This window comes from Tachyglossus aculeatus, chromosome 20 (genome assembly GCF_015852505.1).
Source record: "Tachyglossus aculeatus isolate mTacAcu1 chromosome 20, mTacAcu1.pri, whole genome shotgun sequence".
NCBI lineage: Eukaryota > Metazoa > Chordata > Mammalia > Monotremata > Tachyglossidae > Tachyglossus > Tachyglossus aculeatus.
Window position 1 is genome coordinate 22,944,472 of NC_052085.1, and position 20,337 is coordinate 22,964,808.

General features: G+C 43.0%; 1 protein-coding gene and 2 non-coding genes across 3 annotated transcripts; 1 reads left to right on the top strand and 2 right to left on the bottom strand.

The window, feature by feature from the left end:
• Positions 1–2,323: 2,323 nt before the first annotated feature.
• LOC119941711 lies at positions 2,324–2,462 on the bottom strand. The gene has a single exon (XR_005455294.1). It is a non-coding gene; the product is annotated as a small nucleolar RNA SNORA7 (small nucleolar RNA).
• A 2,164-nt stretch (positions 2,463–4,626) lies between these two features.
• Positions 4,627–12,985, top strand: MMP7 (matrix metallopeptidase 7). The gene is made up of 6 exons (XM_038761956.1): positions 4,627–4,764; positions 7,470–7,699; positions 7,927–8,075; positions 9,818–9,946; positions 11,396–11,557; positions 12,817–12,985. The coding sequence occupies exons 1-6, from the start codon at positions 4,657–4,659 to the stop codon at positions 12,870–12,872; spliced, it is 834 nt and encodes a 277-aa protein (XP_038617884.1). The 5' UTR covers positions 4,627–4,656; the 3' UTR covers positions 12,873–12,985.
• Positions 12,986–18,494: 5,509 nt separating this feature from the next.
• Positions 18,495–18,621, bottom strand: LOC119941685. Its single transcript, XR_005455272.1, has one exon. It is a non-coding gene; the product is annotated as a U6atac minor spliceosomal RNA (small nuclear RNA).
• Positions 18,622–20,337: the final 1,716 nt, after the last annotated feature.

Sequence of the window (20,337 nt, forward strand, 5' to 3'; positions counted from 1 at the left end):
GGGAATATATCACTATATAACATCCCTGGCACAGACCAACTAGATGAGACATCTTAGCTTATAATAATAAAGCTCGGAATTGAAGCAAAGCCAAAGTTGTTCTGAGAATCTGCCGGTTTGAAGAGTCAACATTTGGCTGAGGGGAAAGGTAGTTTGGGGCTGAGGGAGAGACTGAGCCCAGGTTGATGTCCCAAAGCGTGAAGAGCAAAGCCACAAATTCAGTGGCGGCTGAGGACCAGTGAATAAGGTTGTCAGAGAAAGTGACGCTCAGGGTGGGAGTGATGAGAGTGAATCAGGGGTGAGATTGATGGGAAGGAAGGGTGAAGGCTGGGAGGAAGTGAAAGAAGGATTGTTCATGGTCAGGGGTTCAGGGGAAGAGGAGTTTGAGGAAATATACAGGAAAAAGCATGTGAATAGGCACAAAGCAAGAATGTGGGAAGGGGACACAGGGTGGTGCCACTCAAGGAAAGATGGTTTCCACTGTGGTAATGACTGGGTGCTTTTTCATGGCATTTGTTAAGCACTTACTATAATAATAATAATGATGATGGTATTGTTAAGCACTTACTATGTGCCAAGCACTCTTCTAAGCACTGGGGTAAATACAAGGTGATCAGGCTGTCCCATGTGGGGCTCACAGTCTTAATCCCCATTTTACAGATGAAGTAACTGAGGCTCAGAGAAGTTAAGTGACTTGCTCAAAATCACCCAACTGATAAGTGGTGGAGCCAGGATTAGAACCCACGAGCTCTGGCTCCTAAGCCCTTGCTCTTTCCACTAGGCCACACTGCTTCTAATAATAATAATAATTTTGGTATTTGTTAAATGCTTACTATGTGCAGAGCACTGTTCTAAGCACTGGAGAGGATACAAGGTGATCAGGTTGTCCCATGAGGTACTCACAATCTTAACCCCCATTTTACAGATGAAGTAACTGAGGCACAGAGAAGTTAAGTGACTTACCCAAAATCACACAGCTGACAAGTGGCAGAGCGGGGATTAGAACCCATGACCAATGACTCCCAAGCCTGTGCTCTTTCTGCTAAGCCATGCTGCTTCTCATAGCACTTGGCATAGTGCTTCAACCGAACACTATGCTAAGCACTGGGAAAGGTACGAGTTAATTAGGTTGGAAACAGGTTAAGAAGTATTACTGCACTTCTATGCCAAATAACAATTTTGCTTTCATGTATTTTTTTTTATTCTTCATAAATGTTTGAGAGAAAGCTAGGGAATTTGGTGCATATTTTTTTCCCGTCATCCCAGGAAGTTTATAGTACACAATCAATCAGTCATTTATTCTACTGTATTTATTGAAAGCTTACTGTGTGCAGAGCACTGTACATGCTTTACAAGTACCATGATTATTATTTTTATTATTATTGTATTAAGCACTTGGGAGAATTCAATACAGCAGAGCTGGTGGTCACTTTCCCTGCCCACACAGAGCTGACAGTCTAGAGGGGCAAGTTCACAGTTGTTGTGGGCAGGGAATGTGTCTGTTTATTGTTGCATTGTACTTTCCCAAGCACTCAGTACAGTGCTCTGCACAGAGTAAGCACTCAATAAATACAATTTAATGAATGAACAGTCATTTCATTTCCCGCTGTTGCTGAAGCTGTTTTTGTTTTACCCTCTCGTGTTCATGATCTTCCTCGAAGCCTCTCCTCACGTCTGAGGCTGCTCATAGCATCTTTCTGTTGCTGCCTCCCAACTGTCTGTTGCCAAAATGTGGTCTAGCATTGGTCCATTGTGTTTTTACGGCATTTCTTTTGTCCTCCTGTGCATGGTGCTTGCCCTTAAGAAGCTGTTTGGATATCCTGTTGTCACCCATTCTCCCCATATGTTTCACCCACGGAAGATACGATGGGGCCACGTAGCTTCAACGGGAATGGTCCGACTGCATTCTGAGAACTCAATATTTGTGATCCTGTTCTGCCTCTTGAGATTCAGTGCTTAGTACAGGTCCTGGTACATAGTAAGTGCTTCACAAATACCATAAAATAAAAGCACGGTGCCTAGGTGCTGGCGGGGGAATTGCTTCAAAACTCAAATGTGCCATCTGTGGTATCTCCTAGTCTCACAGCTATCAAGAGGGCCTTGTCTTATGCTGTTGAGTCATCTCTGACCCATAGCGACTTCACGAACACATCTCTCCCTGTACACCCCAGCTCCACCTGCAATCATTCTGGTAATGTATCCGTAGAGTTTTCTTGGTAAATATACGGAAGTGGTTTCCCATTGCCTTCTTCCATGCAGTAAACTTGAGTCTCCACCCTCGACTCTCTCCCATACTGCTGCTGCCCAGCACAGGAGAGTTTTGACTTGTAGCAGAGTGTCTTCCATTTGCTTGCCACTGGCCAAGCTAGGAATGGAATGGGGTAAGCCTCTGCTTGACTCTCCCTCCCTCAGCTGAGACTGGTAGAGTACTGGAAACTCTCCAGATGTGATCCTGAGAGGGTATTAACAGGGTAGGATACTACAATTGCCTTGTGTCCCTTCATTCACCAGGTTGTTGCCCCCCTCTGATTCTGAGTCTCCCAGAAGAATTCTGCAATTCTTGAGTTGATTTTCCATCTCCTTGTCTGCCCTTTCATCACTAGACAATGTGCTAATCTGATAAAAATAAGCCAGGGACAGCATTCAATTCTGTCACTGATGGAAAGCCTTAGTTTTCCAGATGTGGGCTGATAGATAATCTTTGTTTTCTTTAGACCATTTATTGGTCCATAAAGTGATCTGGAGTATGTGCTTCCAAAACGCAGGTATTTATCAGCAACCCTATAACAGCCCTTGAGGAGCTAATGGCATAGCAGCAGAGACAAGGTGACACAAATTCGCAGAAAGTCAGTATTTGACCCAGAAAGATTCTGGCCAGAGTCTTGTCAGAAACAGAGAGCAGTGAAATCCATGAAAGTTTCCTAAGACAACTTTCATTCTAATTTTTTTTTTTAGTAGTTATCATGAGGACATCATGAGCGTACAATGCACTAGTGGACAGAGCAAGCCTGAGAGACATAAGGACCTAACTCCCAGCTCTGCCACTTGTCTGCTGTGTAACCTTGGGAAAGTCACTTGACTTCTTCACTTAACTTCTTTGTGCCTCAGTTTTCTCATCTGTAAAATGGAGAATAAGACTGTGAGCCCCACAAGGAACATGGACTGTGTCCAACCTGATTAGCTTGAATCTACTTCAGCGCTTAGTACAGTGTCTGGCACTTAACATATACCTTTTAAAAAAAAAAAACTTACATGTGTGGATAAAACTGGCCATCAAAATCTGCTTGTCCTGATAGACTCCCCTTCCTTCCTAACTCCACAGTATTACTTCCTCCTCAGCACTTGGGTCTTTTTCTGTTTGCTTATTTGTTCTTGAATTATTGGCATGTTAATCTATTGTCTTAGTTATGGTACATTAATCAATTTAGGCCTATATTCTACCCCCACTTAGGATGTTTTAGTTCTTTTGAATGTGCCCTAAGCACCTAATATAGTAGGCCTACAAATACTGCTGATGCTATCATTCATTCATTCAATCGTATACATTGAGCGATTACTGTGTGCAGAGCACTGTACTAAGTGCTTGGAAAGTACAAGTTGGCAACATATAGAGACGGTCCCTACCCGACAACAGGCTCACAGTCTAGAAGGGGGAGACAGACAACAAAACGAAATATGTGGACAGGTGTCAAGTCATCAGAACAAATAGAATTAAAGCTAAATGCACATCATTAACAAAATAAATAGAATAGTAAATATGTACAAGTAAAATAAATAGAGTAATAGGTCTGTACAAACATCTATACAGGTGCTGTGGGGAGGGGAAGGAGGTAGGACGGGGGGATGGGGAGGAGGAGAGGAAAAAGGGGGCTCAGTCTGGGAAGGCCTCCTGGAGCAGGTGAGCTCTCAGTAGGGCTTTGAAGGGAGAAAGAGAGCTGGCTTGGCGGATGTGTGGCGGGAAGGCATTCCAGGCCAGGGGGAGGACGTGGGCTGGGGGTCGATGGCAGGACAGATGAGAACGAGGTACAGTGAGGAGGTTAGCGGTGGCAGAGGAGCGGAGAGTGCAGGCTGGGCTTCAGAAGGAGAGAAGGGAGGTGAGGTAGGAGGGGGTGAGGTGATGGAGAGCCTTGAAGCCGAGAGTGAGGAGTTTTTGCTTGATGCTTAGGTTGACAGGCAGCCACTGGAGATTTTTGAGGAGGGGAGTAAAATGCCCAGAACGTTTCTGCACAAAGATGATCTGGGCTGCAGCATATCCTCCTCAAACATGGCAAATCTATATACACCTTTTATTTATGCTCATAAATGAGTATGTCACTGCAAAAAAAAAAATTTGCCCTGAAGGACAATGCACTGTTAAAAAACTAAAAGGCAGTCTTAAGGAGCCCCATTATATGCACAGATTGATTCCTTGCACAGAATACCTCAACCCCAGATTGGACTTCCTAGGGAAACCAGCATAAGGCTTCCCCATTTGCATTAAGGCAAAAAATAACAGAGATTAATTGTGCTGTTGAAATAGAAAAGCACAATGAAAAATTGAAAATGAGTCACCTATTGCCACATTCAGCTCTGAGAATCTATATAAGCATCCCAATCTGGAGGAGTAGACACCAGAGCCAACTCTATGTTGGCAAAAACTTCTCCTAAGGCAGCGTCATGCAGTTTGTTGTGCTGTTCACTGTGGGTTTTCTGACCTCCGGCTTTTCTCTCCCAATGCCCCGTGAAGCAGGAGAAATAAGTGAGAAACAATGGAAGGAGGCCCAGGTAGGTAACTGCTAAGTTTTATCGGGTGCCCTCTGCTTAATGATAACAATAATAATGGGATTTGTTAAGCCCTTATTATGTGTCTAGTACTGTTCTAACTGCTGGGGAAGATACAAGCTAATCAGGTCAGACACAGTCCCCGTGCCACACAGAGCTCGCGATCTAAATAGGAAGGAGAACAGGTGTTTAATCCCCATTTTGCAAATGAGGTAACTGAAGCACAAAGAAGGTAAGTGACTTGCCCAAAGTCACACAGCAGGCACATGGCAGAGTCGGGTTTAGAACCCAGGTCCTCCAACACCCAAGCTGGTGCTTTTTCCACTAGGCCATGCTGCTCTACACTGCTTGACTCGCCAAAAGGCTAGGTTATGCTGTGACCCACTGGCTTCACTATCTAGTCTCCCAGGAATACTTCCTTTCCAAAAATCATTCTTTTTATTCAGTGAAATTTGAGGGTGTTTTTATTAGTATAAAATTGATACGCTGAAAGCTTATGAACCAAAAATGGATTATTGTATCATTTTAAATTAGAATGAAGCTTCAAGTCTAAACCAATGGGGTCTTGGAAACCAGTATGTGTGAAAGAAACATATATATTCATTCATCAGAGAAGCAGCATGGTTTACTGAAAAGAGCACAGACCTGGCAGTCAGAGGACCTGAGTTCTAATTCTGACTCCACCACTTGTCTGCTGTGTAACCTTGGACAAGTCACTTACCTTCTCTGTGACTCGGTTTCCTCATCTGTAAAATAGGGATTAAGACTGTGAGACACTTTGTGGGACAGAAATTGTGTCGAACCTGATTAACTAGTATTTAATACCAGCTTAGCACAGTGCCTGGCACAAAGTAAGTGCTTAACAAATACAATTGAAAAAAAAACAGGATCATGGGAATGGAAAAGGAAGACAGAAGGATACTGTGAAAGTGCTTACACTAAATAACAATATGCTAGCAGTCCAATTTCTGTGAAACTCTCGTGTTGGAAAAGTGACTGATCTGAGTCAATGAATGTTTCAGATGCTGGACTGTGATCCTTCTGGTCCCATTCAGAGGGCGAGCATGATTGAAATCTGAGGGTTTCATAGTTTCAGGATTTTTCTCTGGGAGTAAACAAATCTGGGGTTTCAGAAGGGCTGTATCTTCATGAGGAAAATGAACTCGATGATACTGTATTCTTAATCTCAAAATTTCTTTTTTCATCTCAGAAGCATTGAAACGGGGTTGGGCTTGTGTCTCACTGATTCCCCTAGTCTTGGTGTTCCCAGTGGCCCAGGGCTTTCGGCCCTAGGCTTAGAGTGGCCGCGGGGCCGGTCTCCCACGACTGGTGAGTGAGGAAGAGACTCTGTGGGGCACCACCACATAAAACAAGAGTGTTTGAAAGTAAGAATAATAATAATAATGGTGGGATTTGTTCAGCATTTACTATCTGCAGAATACAGTACTTTGAACGGTGCTCAGCACTTAAAACAGTGCTTGGCACATAGTAAGCGCTTAGCAAATATCTCTATTATTTATTACGGCATGGCCCGGTGGATAAAGCATGGGCCTGGGAGTAAGAAGGATCTGAGTTCTCCTCTCAGCTCTGCGATTTGTCTGCTGTATGACTTTGGGCAATTCGTTTCATTTCTCTGTGCTTCAGTTACCTCATCTGTAAAATGGGGATTAAGACTGTGAGACCCATATGGGACAGGGACTGTGTCCAACTTGATTAGCTTGTGTCTACCACAGTGTTTAGAACGGTTCTTGGCACACAGTAAGTATTTAACAAATACCCCATTATTATGATCAGAAACCTGAAAGAGTGACCTGAATCTGTGGCCCGGGCCCAGATTACCGGGTCCTTGAGTGCTGGCACCCTTCAGGATAGACTAGGCCTCTGGAGGCTTCAGGATCCCCCAGAGTAACTCCTTGCCAGCCCTGCCCCTTCTGAACCTATGTTGTTTACCCAAAACCTGCCAGGCCTGAATCCCACAGGAGGGGAGAACAGTGAGAAACCTCTGCTTCTCCTGCCTCTCTACAACTGGAGCAGTTTCATTCCACCCAAACAGTGCTATTTCCCTGCTCCTCTCAGCCTTAGCGTCATCATTCTAATCTACAGGATTTGGAATAAACCAAAAGAATTTGGAAATCTGCTCTCTTCCAAATCAGCCAGATCACTTCTCTTCTTTCAGGAAGAGATGTGGATTCAGAAGGGCTTTGATGATGGTTTAAAAGCCCTTCTGGACCCACATCTCTTCCAGGAAGACTTCCCTGATTCCCCACTCATCTCTCCACCTCATATTCCTCCCTGCTTGACCGCCACTTCTGTACTTCCACACTGCCAAAGCACTTGGGTCGTTACAGCTCCCCTTTTAATAGTCAGTCAAGTGAGTCAATCATATTTATTGGGTGCACTGCGTGCACAGCACTGTACTAAGCTCTGGGGGACTACAATATAAAAGACATGTTCTCTGCCCACAGTGAGTTTGCAGTCTAGAGGGGGAGACTTACTTACACAAATCGTTACACTCTCTTGCCTCCTCTGACCAGTAATTAATAACAGTATCGGCATCTCCCACCAGATTGTAAATCCTTGAGACCTGGAATCATATCTACTAATTCTATTGTACTCTCCTGAGAGCTCAGAACAGCGTTCTGCATGCAGAAGATGCTCAGTAGATATGACTGATTAATTCCTCTTCTTTGCATTTTTTTACGTTATAGAACTACCTCAACAATTTCTATGCAAGTGACACTGAGAAAGAGTTGAGCAATTTTGAGGACAAAATTAAGAAAATGCAAAGATTCTTTGGCCTCAGTATAACAGGGGTCATGAATCCAAACATCATGGAAATAATGAAGCAGCCGAGATGCGGGCTGCCCGATATCGCCCCTTCAGGATTCACGCTGTTTCCAGGACCACGGAAATGGACCTCCAAAATAGTGACCTACAGGTCAGTCAGGGTTCATCTGCTCTCTTTCGGATCATGAAAAAGACTGTAAGCTCGTCGTGGGCAGGGAACATGTCTACCAACTCTGTGGTATCATCCTCCCCTAAGCATTTAGTCCAGTGCTCTGCATATGGCAAGCACTTAATAAGCACCAGTGATTGACTGACCTTGGACTAAAGAAATGAAGCCCTCCTTTCTAAGTGACAGAAATGTGCTTGTCTGCTTCCCAGGATTGCGATTTATACGAATCAATTGCGACATTCAAGGGTGGATTCCATCGTATACAGGGCTTTTAATATGTGGAGCAGAGAGACTACTTTGTACTTCAAGAGGGTTCCTAGGGGTCCAGCTGATATTATCATCAGGTTTGCAAGAAGAGGTAAGTCGGCTACTTTTGGAGAGTGTTTGTAGAGTCATGTCTCTAGATGTCATCCTATGTCCATAATGATCAATTACAATAACAAACCTGGTAGACGTGTTCCCTGTCGACGATGAGCTTGCAGTCTAGAGGAGTTTAAGGTTTTGAGAATATCTGCAGGAAACGTGAAAAAACAGTGTTGCCTCATGGGAAGAGCCTGGAACTGGGAGTCAAGAGAACCAGGTTCTAATTCCAGCTCCTCCACTTACTTGCCTGCTGTGTGACCTTGGGCAAGTCGCTTAATCATTCTGGGCTTCAGTTTCCTCATCTGTAAATTAGAGATATGATACCTTAGACTCTGAGCCTGTTTGGGCCTGACTATGTCTAATCTGTACCTTGTATCTATCCCAATCCTTGGCACATTGTAAGCACTCAATAAGTATTATTTTATTAGAAAATAATATTGATTTGTGAAGCATTCAAAACTGCCTTAGAAGTTAGAGGAATTCTCTTGCCGGCTAAATAAATCAAGCCATCTTCGTTAATCTACAATACGTATTTATCCATGAAGCCTACTTGGCTAATATCTTCTAAATTCAGATCCAGGGCATTGCATGAGCCTGCAGAGTTATCAACACAGAAATCTGCTGTATTTTAGCATGTGATACTTTCAGTTTTCTACCAAAAAAAAAAAAGGTCTGGAAATGGTGACTTCTGAATTGAAACCTAGTTGTGAGGGATAGAGAAATGATGTGTGAGATTTGTCGACCACTTGAGCTTGTTTCTCCTCCAAGTATGGTTGCTTGGGTCCAGTAATGATGGAACCATCCATCGAACGTGACCGGTGAGTCTCAGTCTTGAGACTTTCATTCATTCATTTAATTGTATTTATTGAGTCCTTACTATGAGCAGGGCACAGTACTAAGCCCTTGGGAGAGTACTATACAACAATAAACAGACACATTCCCTGCCCACAACAAGCTTACGATATAGAGGGGGAGATAGACGCTGATATAAACAAATAAATTATGGATATGCACATATATGTACATAAGTGCTGTGGGACTGGGAGGGGAGATGAAGGAGCAAATCAGGGTGACACAGAAGGGAGAGGGAGAAGAAGAAAGGAAAGTTTAGTCAGGGAGGGTCTCTTGAAGGAGACTGCCTTCAGGACTGAGAATCTGAACAAAGGAATTGATTTAGTGGTTTGTGCAGTGCTGCTTCAACACTCTCTTCCTACCAATCGTGTTACCACTGGGATAGAATGCAAAGAGTTATTATTATTATCATTATCATTATTATTACCATTATTAATAAAGAAGCAGCGTGGCTCAGTGGAAGGCGCACGGGCTTGGGAGTCAGAGGTCAGGGGTTTTAATCCCGGCTCCGCCAATTGTCAGCTGTGTGACTTTGGGCAAGTCACTTCACTTCTCTGTGCCTCAGTGACCTCATCTGTAAAATGGGGATTAAGACTGTGAGCCCCCCATGGGACAATCTGATCACCTTGTAACCTCCCCAGCACTTAGAACAGTGCTTTGCACATAGTAAGCGCTTAACAAATACCATCATTATTATTTGGAATGCCTTCATGTTTGAGGCTGTGATGTTGGAAACTATTCGCCCACATTTTTCATTCTAAGATTAGACCCTCCTTCTCTTACCAAGCAGGAACTGGTTTAATTACCAAAGAATCTACTTTAAAGTGCTCAGCGATTGAGATGCCGACTTGTCACTGGGGGACACTGTCTGTGTTTGTCTTTCAGCTCATGGGGACAACTATCCTTTCGATGGTCCCGGAGGCACCCTTGCTCATGCGTTTACCCCGGGGCCAGACATAGGAGGAGATGCTCACTTTGATGATGATGAAAAGTGGACCGAAGGCTATAAATCAGGTAAGGTCCATCTCATGAAAAGTGACCAATGGTTATGAATCAGGTACAGTCCATTCCACAGGCTCTCCCTGCCTCTCAGTATCACACCTGGAGAGTCTCCAATACTCTACCAGTCTCAGTTACAGGAGAGAGAACCAAGCAGAGGCCTACCCATTCCATTGCTAGATTGGCCAGTGGCTAAAGAGTGGAAGGCAATATGCTACAAGTCAAAACGCCCCTACGCTGGGCAGCAGCAGCATGGGAAAGAGCCAAGGGCCAAGGCTCAAGTTTACTATACGGAAGAAGTCCACTTCCGTATATTTACCAAGAAGACTCTACGTATACACTCCAGAATGATTACAGATGGAGTTGGAACATTCTGGGAGGGATGTGTCCATGGAGTCGCTATGGGTCGGAGTTGACCGGACAGCATAAGACAAGACAAGACAGGCTCTCCCTTGACCCAGAAACTACCTTTAGAAAACCAAAAGGCCCCTACTTCCCTTGAAGTTATTCACCGTGCTCAAAAAGGAAAATTGCCTTGTATTGTAGGTGGGAAGAATCATGTATTGTATGTTATCACTGTTATCCTCAATGAGAATAACAAAATTGCCCTGCTCTGGCACACATTTCTTTGGGGAGCACTTAAGTATCTAGAAAGTTCTGGACGTATTTCATCAACATCATCAAAGCCCTACTGAGAGCTCAACTCCTCCAGGAGGCCTTTACAGACTGACCCCCCTTTTTCCTCTCCTCCTCCCCATCCCCCCCCCCACCCTAACTCCTTCCCCTCCCCATAGAACTTATATTTGTACAAATTTATTACTCTATTTATTTTACTTGTACATATTTACTATTCTATTTATTTTGTTAATGATGTGCATATAGCTTTAATTCTGTTTGTTCTGACGATTTTGACACCTGTCTACACGTTTTGTTTTGTTTTGTTGTCTGTCTTCCCCCTTCTAGACTGTGAGCCCATTGCTGGGTAGGGACCATCTCTATATGTTGCCGACTTGTACTTCCTAAGCGCTTAGTACAGTGCTCCGCACACAGTAAGTGCTCAATAAATACAATTGAATGAATGAATCAATCAATCAAGCAATCAATCATCGATGGCATTTATTGATCACTTATCATGTGCAGAGCGCTATACTAAGTGCTTGGGAAAGTGCAATATAACAGAGTTGGTAGAAACGTTTCCTGCCTACAGTGAGCTTATTTCCTGCCTACAACGAGCTTACAGTATAGAGCGGGAGACAAATGTTAATAGAAATAAATACATTACAGATAAGTATGAAAGTGCTGTGGGGCTGAGTGTGAGGTGACTATCAAACGCCCAAAGAGTCCAGAGCCAAATGCATAGATGACGCAGAAGGGAGAGGGATGGAGGGGGAAAGAGGTCTTGGTCAAGGAAGACCTCATGGAGGAGATGTAGCTTTAAATGTGCTCCACCCCTTTGCGTTGCAGGAATTAACTTGCCCTTCGTGGTCACTCACGAACTCGGCCATTCTTTGGGGCTGAGTCATTCTTCGAATCCTAATGCTGTGATGTACCCGACCTATAATAAAAATGACCCATGGGATTTCCAGCTGTCCCAGGATGATATCAGAAGGATTCAACAACTATATGGTAATTATAATAATAATGACTGTGGCCACTGCTGAGCACTTATTATATGCCATGTGATACTAAGCGCTGGGGTGGAAAAAAGATAAGCAGAGCATAAGAGGGAGGGAGAACATGTATTAAATTCCCATTTTACAGAGGAGGAAACTGGGGCCCAGAGAAGTGAAGTCCCTTGGCCAAGGTCAGACAGCAGGCAAGCGGTGGAGTTGGGACATAGAACCCAGGTCTCCTGACTCCCTGCCCTCTGCTTTTTCCATTTACAAGACCAGAGCAGGAGGATTTTCCTGAGATTTCAGATCTGATCACCTGCAGACATACATCAGGAGAAGGGTTTGGGAAATGGACATTGAGCTGGAATAAAAGCAGGGAATCTGAAGTCTACTGTCTATTTATTACTGTACCACGGACAAGTCATTGTGGCTTCCCCGCATTGTCCATTGCTTCTGACACCTTTCTTTGTGTGAACAGTGGAAAGAAATCACTGCAGGAATTAGTCAACCTCTGCACTTTTATCTCTGGAAGAGGTTATCTTTTTTTATGGTATTTGCTAAGTGCTTACTATGTACCAAGCACTGTTCTAAGCACTGGGGTAGATACAAGGTAATCAGGTTGTCCCCCATAGGGCTCACAATCTTTAATCCCCATTTTACAGATGAGGGAACTGAGGCACAGAGAAGTTAAATGACTTGCCTAAGCTCAGACAGCTGACATCTGACAGAGCTGGGATTAGAACCCACATCCTCTGACTCCCAAGCCCATGCTCTTTCCTCTAAGCCATCTGTGGATGTCTCCTGCCCAAACTCCAAACTCAGAGGCAGGTTTGGGACCAGAGGTTTTTTTTAAAAAAAAGCACTCATTAAGCTCTTACTATGTGCCAAGGACTGTACTAAATGCTGGGGTAGCTACAGGATAATCAGGTTGGACTCAATCTCTGTCCCATGTGGGGCTTCCAATCTTTATCCTCCCATTTTACAGATGAGGAAACTGAGGCCCAGAGAGGTTAAGTAACTTGCCCAAGAGCACACAGTAGAGCAGGGGTAGAGCTGCAACTCAAACCCAGATCTTCTGACATGCACTTTCCACTTGGCCATACTGCCTTCTTTGACCCTGCCCTAAAAGTTACAGTTTGCCAGAGTAAAAGCCACTTCTTGTATTACATTTCATATAACCCAGAGTATTCAGTCAGCCCCAAAATCATTAACCAGCAGACTGTTTGGCATTTCAAACTGTACGGTAACACTTTCTTCTGCATCTCTCAACAGGAAAGAAAAGAAATGTTTGGGATATATACTACCGAGAAGAAAATACTCCTTCATAAGGCTATGTTGCTACTTTCCCGAAACATTTCCAAATTAAAATGGAAATGGGAAAACAACAACTTAAGATGAAAATATATGGCAAATAAAATCAGTCTATGTAATGCAATGCTTCATTTCCAGGGCTCTACAGCTAGCTACACTCTGCCTGGCTCACTAAGGCTGTTAAGCAATTGCTATATGCCAAGCACTGTGCTAAGCACTGGGGTAGAAACACGATAATCAGAGGAGAACATGGGACTCACAGTATAAGAGGGAGAACAGGTATTTTATCCCCATTTTACAGATGAGGAAACTGTGGCCCAGAGAGGTTTAGTGACTTGCCCGAGGACACACAGCAGGCAAGTGGTGGAGCCAGGATTAGGATTGACTCCCTAATCCTAAACACTTCCCACTCAGTCATGGCTCCTCATTCTCATCCCTTTCCATCGCCTTGGCAGGAGTCTGAAGTGAACAGCCAGAAACCCTGCAGCAATCTGCGGCCGTTTCCTCCACCAGAATCCAGGAAGGATCCGATCCTCCTCTATTTTGTTTTACGGTATTTGTTAAGCGCCTATTATGATCCAGAAGCAGTACTAAGTGCCCGGGTACCTACTAGGTTGGACGCAGTCCGTGTCTCACATGGAGCTCAAAGTTTTAAACCCTATTTCACAGATGAGGTAACTGAGGCAAAGAGAAACTAAGTGACTTAGGTCACACAGCAGATGAGTGAACCCAGCTCCTCTGACTCTCAGGACTGTGCTCTTTCCACTAAAGGTAAGGTCCGAAGCCACTCTGGCCTCTTGCTGCCCTTTTCTCTGCTGCCTCCTATATTCCGTCAGCTGCTGGTTGCCTTTTGGAGGGCTTGGTCCTCAAAATAATAATAATAATCGTGGTATTTGTTAAGCGCTTATTGTGTGCCAGGCACTGTACTAACCACTGGGGTGGTTATGAGCAAGTCAAGTTGGACATAGTCCCTATCCATTCTGCAGATGAGGTAACTGAGGCCCAGAGAACTGCAGTCACTCATCCAAGGTAGCAGAGCAGACAAGTGGCAGAGCCAGGATTAGAACCTTCTGACTCCCGGGCCCATGCTCTGTAATAATAATGATGGCATTTGTTAAGCGCTTACTATGTGCAAAGCACTGTTCTAAGTGCTGAGAGGGATACAAGGTGATTGGGTTGTCCCACGTGGGGCTCACAGTCTTCATCCCCATTTTACAGATGAGGTAACTGAGGCTCAGAGAAGTGAAGTGACTTGCCCAAGGTCACACAGCAGACTTCTGACTCCCAAGGCCTGGGTTCTATCCACTAGGCCATGCTTGACAGTCCTGAGGTCTATGCACACACAGTGTGTGAGGACAGGAAGAGTTGTACATGTCTACTAATTCTATCACATGCTCCTGAGCATTTACTAAAGTGTTCTGTAAAGAGTAAGGGATCAATAAATACTCCTGATTGACTGAATACACTCAAACAGAGGCAGTGAATGCTGAGTGCTCCTGAAGAATCACAGGGAAAATCTTTCCCAACTTCTCCTAGTCAGATAATCCTCTTTAAGTCATACTTTGAAGAAAACTATTCAATTATGCAAAGGCGAAAATTCTCATTTTGACTTATCAGAAAATAGTAGTCTAAATGAGCTTAAAACATCCTTTTAAATGAAATAATACACTTTTCTCCATTTTAAAACCTCATCCATTGAGCAAATCCAAAAAGCCAGACAACCGAAATCTATTCACAAGAGTTCCCACAGCCTGTTTATAAGCTTGGGTCCATAGTTATATGTACGTCACATTGACATTTTTCCAAGCTCATCCCCTGGAAAAAACAAAAAGAAGAAAGAATGTCTTGGAAGATGACACGATGTCCTTACTTGAGAAGAGGAAACAGTGAGATTTAATGAGTTGCTACAGTGCTTGATTAAAGAAAGCCAACTTCCGTGCAGAATTTTGAAATCCAATCATAGAGCGCACTGTCTTCCGACACAAATTAAGGCACGAGAATAAGGGAATAACTCTTTCTTTTTTACTTTAAAAAACCCTCACAAACAAGTCACAGATGTACCATACAAACAGAAGAAAACTGCAGAGAAAAACTCGAAGAGAGATGCCTTTAGATCCATTCAGGAGTGAGAGGCTATCTATAAACATCACAGTCCTGGTCAGCAAACACGAAAACCATCATCTGTTAGGGAACAATGTGACTTGTGTTGTGTGCTATAGATTTCCTGTAATTCAACTTTGCTTTGTCAATATTCCAAGTTGCGGAAAGACTAACTTTAGATAGCCCTATTTACACATAGAGTTCCTTTAATGCAAAAAAAAGTCTAGAACACTTATGATGGCGGACAAAAATATAAAGCAGGAATTGTTTCTATCTCTCAGGAAGAGAGAATAAATATATGGTTGCATAGGGTATGACTATAGCTCTCTGCAAACATGGTAACAATGTTTACCAGTTCACACTAGGTAATATACCTGGGAAAGAGATTTGCAGTATACAATACCAACATTTCACAATGCTGTTTTGTCTTTTTTTGACAGAATTTTCTAAACAATGATTAATCCACTCAGAGCTCCTTGTGAAGAAAATTCAGACTGAAATATTAAGCATCATAAAGATTAAATCACTTTGCCCAGATTAAAGCAAGTCACAGTCAGCCCTGAAAGAGGAATGTTAGGTTTGCTTCTGTTTCTGCATTCTGGAAAAAAGATCATAGAAGAAACCCCAGACATGTAATTACACCTCATTTACCTGCCTGCCTAAACATCCCTAGTGGCTGGCTGGAAGAAACAAAGCGCATGAGAATACAACTACTTTTTCAAATGAATTCTAGAGCTCTGAATATCCTATTTTTGTACGTTTCTACACAATTAGGTTTCCCCGGGTCATTGACAACGGTCTTCTTCACTTTTCCCTGTATAGCCCTAGCCTAATACTAGGAATGAAACAGGTAAGCGTCATTTCTGTAATGGGCGAATTATTATTTTACATGATTAGAATAATACAAAAATGTCACACTCGAATGTTATACCTACTGACTTGATAGGAATGTAAGGGAAGTCAGCAAGAATTGAAATCATGGTGAATGATGACCTTTGGGATGAAAGTAGAAAATTGCTACTTTTGGCATGAATCCCTCGATGCTTACAATTTTGCTCAACGCAGACATTAGCCATTCTCGGTTGGCAACCAAATATACATTATTCCAGACAGAAGGTAACAGTGTTACCATAAGCTCCTCATGGGCAAGAAACAGTTCCACCAACTCTATTGTACTGTACTCTCCCAAGCGCTGCTCTTGCACATAGTAAGCGCTCAATAAATATTTTTTTTTTTGAAGTGCACTCTATGGTCTCTCTTGAAGGAAACCATCTCCACAAGTGGGAGTCTAATAGACACCCTAACAACATGGTCTCTTTAGGATTATACTAGAGATTACACTAGGCTAATAGGAAGGTATCTTACTATAAAGTCAGTTACACTAACCCCATAAAGATGAGAGCAACAGGAAGTTTACTTTAGGTGATTATGCTGACTAATCTTCTTTAAAACCATTGAGCCCTAATAGCCTTCTCCTAAGATGAAATGGCCAAATGCTGAGAGTAGATAGGAGATTCATTTCCTGTGTCCACTTTCCTACATTCTCCTTTTCGCCCAAGTTTATACCCAAAAGAGGAAATGTCGCTCCCCAGAGTAAGCTAAAAGACACTTTGTGAGCCCAGAGAAATAATACTTATGGTATTTATTAAGGTTTTGCTATGTGCTAAACCCAAAGTTATGGGACTGGACACAGTCCCTGTTCCACACAGGGTGTATGATCTATTTTGTTTCCGTTTTACAGAAGAGGAAAATGAGGCCCGTAGAGTTGAATTGACTTGGTCGAGGTCGGTGGCAGAGCTGGGACTCAAATTCAGGTCTTCTGACTCACCTATCCTACAGGTGGCCAGAGAAAGTGCTTGCTTGCTACTACACATCTCAGCAAAATGTTTTATAGGGAAGGAGCTGGTTTGAAATTTGGATTCCCATTCTAAAAATTAAGGTGTTGGAGCCAGAAGTGCTTACGCTTTACCCATCAGGAATGCCTGGCACAGTTTTTGGCTTGCTTGACATCCACCAATGATGATTTTCATGAGATATTTGAATGTCAAAGTCAATTTATTTCCCAGTCAAAAGACAAGTTTTAACTACTTTGACCTCTGGACAGTCATTCCTTCTCCTCCAATCTAGGAAATCCAGAAAATCACCTACTCATCTTTTAAATTCCTCCTCAAGACTCTCATCTTCCATACAGCCTTCCTAGAATTCCTAACTCAGCTGATGGCAATGACTGGCAGTGTTAATGATAATTTATCCATTATCACCTAATTATCTGTTAAGTATTGCCCTACCTTTCCTATTCCTATTCATTCCAAATTCCACAGGGCCAGAATCACATCTAATTCTAAACCAGAAATCAATCAGTGGTATTTATTGAATGCTTATTGTGTGTCAAGAACTGTTCTAAGCGCTTGTTCCAGGGCCTTGGCTCAAAAAACTAATAAAAATGCCATCTCCATCTTACAGATGAGAATATTGAGACAAGAAAGCACAATCTCATATGTTCTCTCTAGACTGTAAGCACATTATGAGCAGGGAACTCTCCCAAATGCTTGGTACAGTGTTCTACACATAGTAAGTGCTCAGTAAATAACAATGATTGATGATTTCCTAAAGGGTGAAAGGAAAGTTGCTGTCTGACCCTTATTTTGAAGTTCAGAAATATTCACTGTCTCTCTCAGGTCCTAATCCCTGGACCTCTTCTAGGTTTTTAGAATTTCTGGATTTTCCTTCAAAAAAAATTAAAAAAAAATCCTTCTGCAAAACCCAAGAGATCCACAGGTTCATTAAGGCAAAGATGTCATAGCAAAGGATTTCCATTCCAGGCCCATGAAGCCTTTTTCTTTCCTTTCTCCTCTGTTCCCTTGTCCAATATTTCCTTTTCTGATTTGTTTGCAGGGGGTACCAACTGAAATACTTCTTTATGTGCTCAAAATACACTTTTGCATAACAATATTTCTTCCATGAAGCTTTCTGTAATGTTAACCCTGAATTGCTTTTCTCCTATTTATTTATTGCACACATCTCAAGGATCTTGCCTGTTTATCATTGAGTATTTTTTAGCCCTCAAATTGTGTCTTCTAAGCCGGTTATGGGCAGGGGATGTGACTGCTATTCTGTTCCGTTGCACTGTCGCCTCCCAAGTGCTTAATACAGTGTTCTCTGCACATAGTAAGAGCTCATTAAATGTCACTGATGGACTGAAGTTTTGGAGTGTTTCCGAGATGTCCTGTTATCTTTGTGTTTGCCTCTAAAATTTGAATGTATTCTGCTTCCACCTAGTGGTATAACACTACATGGAACTGAATTTCTATTGCCTTAGTGATGATGATGATGGCATTTACTAAGCGCTTACTATGTGCAAAGCACTGTTCTAAGTGCTGGGGAGGTTACAAGGTGATCAGGTTGTCCCATGGGGGGGCTCACAGTCAATCCCCATTTTACAGATGAGGTAAATGAGGCCCAGAGAAGTGAAGTGACTTGCCCCAAGTCACACAGCTGACATTTGGTGGAGCCGGGATTTGAACCCCTGACCGCTGACTCCAAAGCCCATGCTCTTTCCACTGAGCCACGCTGCTTCTCTTAACCATATATGTGTTGTATAGGTCACTAGGACCTCTTCCATCCTTCTCAAGGGGAGTGCTAACCTTCTCCCCTTTCATACAACACATGGATGATGAATGGATGAACTATTTTAAGTGCTTGAATGAATGAATGCATGCATGCTGTCTGTCTTCCGGAGTCTAAACAGCTAATCCCAAATAGCTCATGTTCCAGCACTTGAATTTTGGAAACAAATCACACCGAATTGGGCTGATTTTAAAATGCATGTCATTCATCCCCTTTGGGAGAGCTAGCTCTTTGTATGGGTGCCTTCTAGGTCGAAGGCCTCCTGAGAGCTCACCTCCTCCAGGAGGCCCTCCCAGACTGAGACCCCTTTTTCCTCTCCTCCTCCCCATCCCCCCAGCCCTACCTCCTTCCCCTCCCCGCAGTATCTGTATATGTGTTTGTACAGATTTATTACTCTATTTTACTTGTACATATTTACTATTCTATTTATTTTCTTAATGATGTGCCTCTAGCTTTATTTCTATTTATTCCAATGACTTGACACCTGTCCACATGTTTTGTTTTGTTGTCTGTCTCCCCCTTCTAGACTGTGAGCCTGTTGTTGGGTAGGGGCCATCTCTGTGTGTTGCCAACTTGTACTTCCCACGTGCTTAGTACAGTGCTCTGCACACAGTAAGTGCTCAATAAATACGATTGAATGAATGAACGAACAAACGGACCAACGGATGAACGAATGAATGAGTGAATGAATGCATGCATGCATTCCCTTCAAGGCCCTACTGAGAGCTCACCTCCTCCAGGAGGCCTTCCCAGACTGAGCCCCCTCCTTCCTCTCCCCCTTGTCCCCTTCTCCATCCCCCCGTCTTACCTCCTTCCCTTCCCCACAGCACCTGTATATATGTATATATGTTTGTACATATTTATTACTCTATTTATTTATTTATTTATTTATTTCACTTGTACATATCTATTCTATTTATTTTATTTTCCTAACATGTTTGGTTTTGTTCTCTGTCTCCCCCTTCTAAACTGTGAGCCCGTTGTTGGGTAGGGACCGTCTCTATATGCTGCCAACTTGTACTTCCCAAACACTTAGTACAGTGCTCTGCACACAGTAAGCACTCAATAAATACGATTGATTGGTTGATTGATTGAACGAACGAACGAACGGACGGACGAACGAACGAATGAATGAATGAATGGGTGAATGAACGAACGGGCGGACGAACGAATGAGTGAATGAATGAATGCATGCATGCATGCATGAACGAACGAACGAATGAATGAATGAACGAGTGCATGTATCACTGAACGAACGAACGAATGAGTGAATGAATGAATGCATGCATGAATGAATGAATGAACGAACGAACGAATGAATGAACGAATGCATGTGTGAATGAACGAAGGAACGAACGAATGAATGAATGAACGAATGAACGAACGAATGAATGAACGAATGCATGCATGAATGAATGAAGGAACGAACGAATGAACGAACGAAGGAACGAACGAATGAATGAATGAACGAACGAATGAATGAGTGAATGAATGAATGAATGCATGAATGAAAGAACGAATGAATGAATGAACGAGTGCGTGCATGAATGAACGAACGAACAAATGAGTGAATGAATGCATGCATGCAAGCGTGCATGCATGAACGAACGAATGAATGAACGAATGAATGAACAATGCATGCACGAATGAACGAACGAACGAAGGAACGAACGAATGAATGAATGAATGAACGAATGAACGAACGAACGAATGAATGAGTGAATGAATGCATGCATGCATGAACGAACGAACGAA

Excerpts from the sequence above, each read along its gene's own strand:
- MMP7 (XM_038761956.1), top strand. The coding sequence starts at position 4,657 with ATGCAGTTTGTTGTGCTGTTCACTGTGGGTTTTCTGACCTCCGGCTTT. Across the intron at positions 4,765-7,469 it reads AACAATGGAAGGAGGCCCAG|AACTACCTCAACAATTTCTA; the intron begins GTAGGTAACTGC and ends TTTACGTTATAG. Across the intron at positions 8,076-9,817 it reads CATCAGGTTTGCAAGAAGAG|CTCATGGGGACAACTATCCT; the intron begins GTAAGTCGGCTA and ends TTTGTCTTTCAG.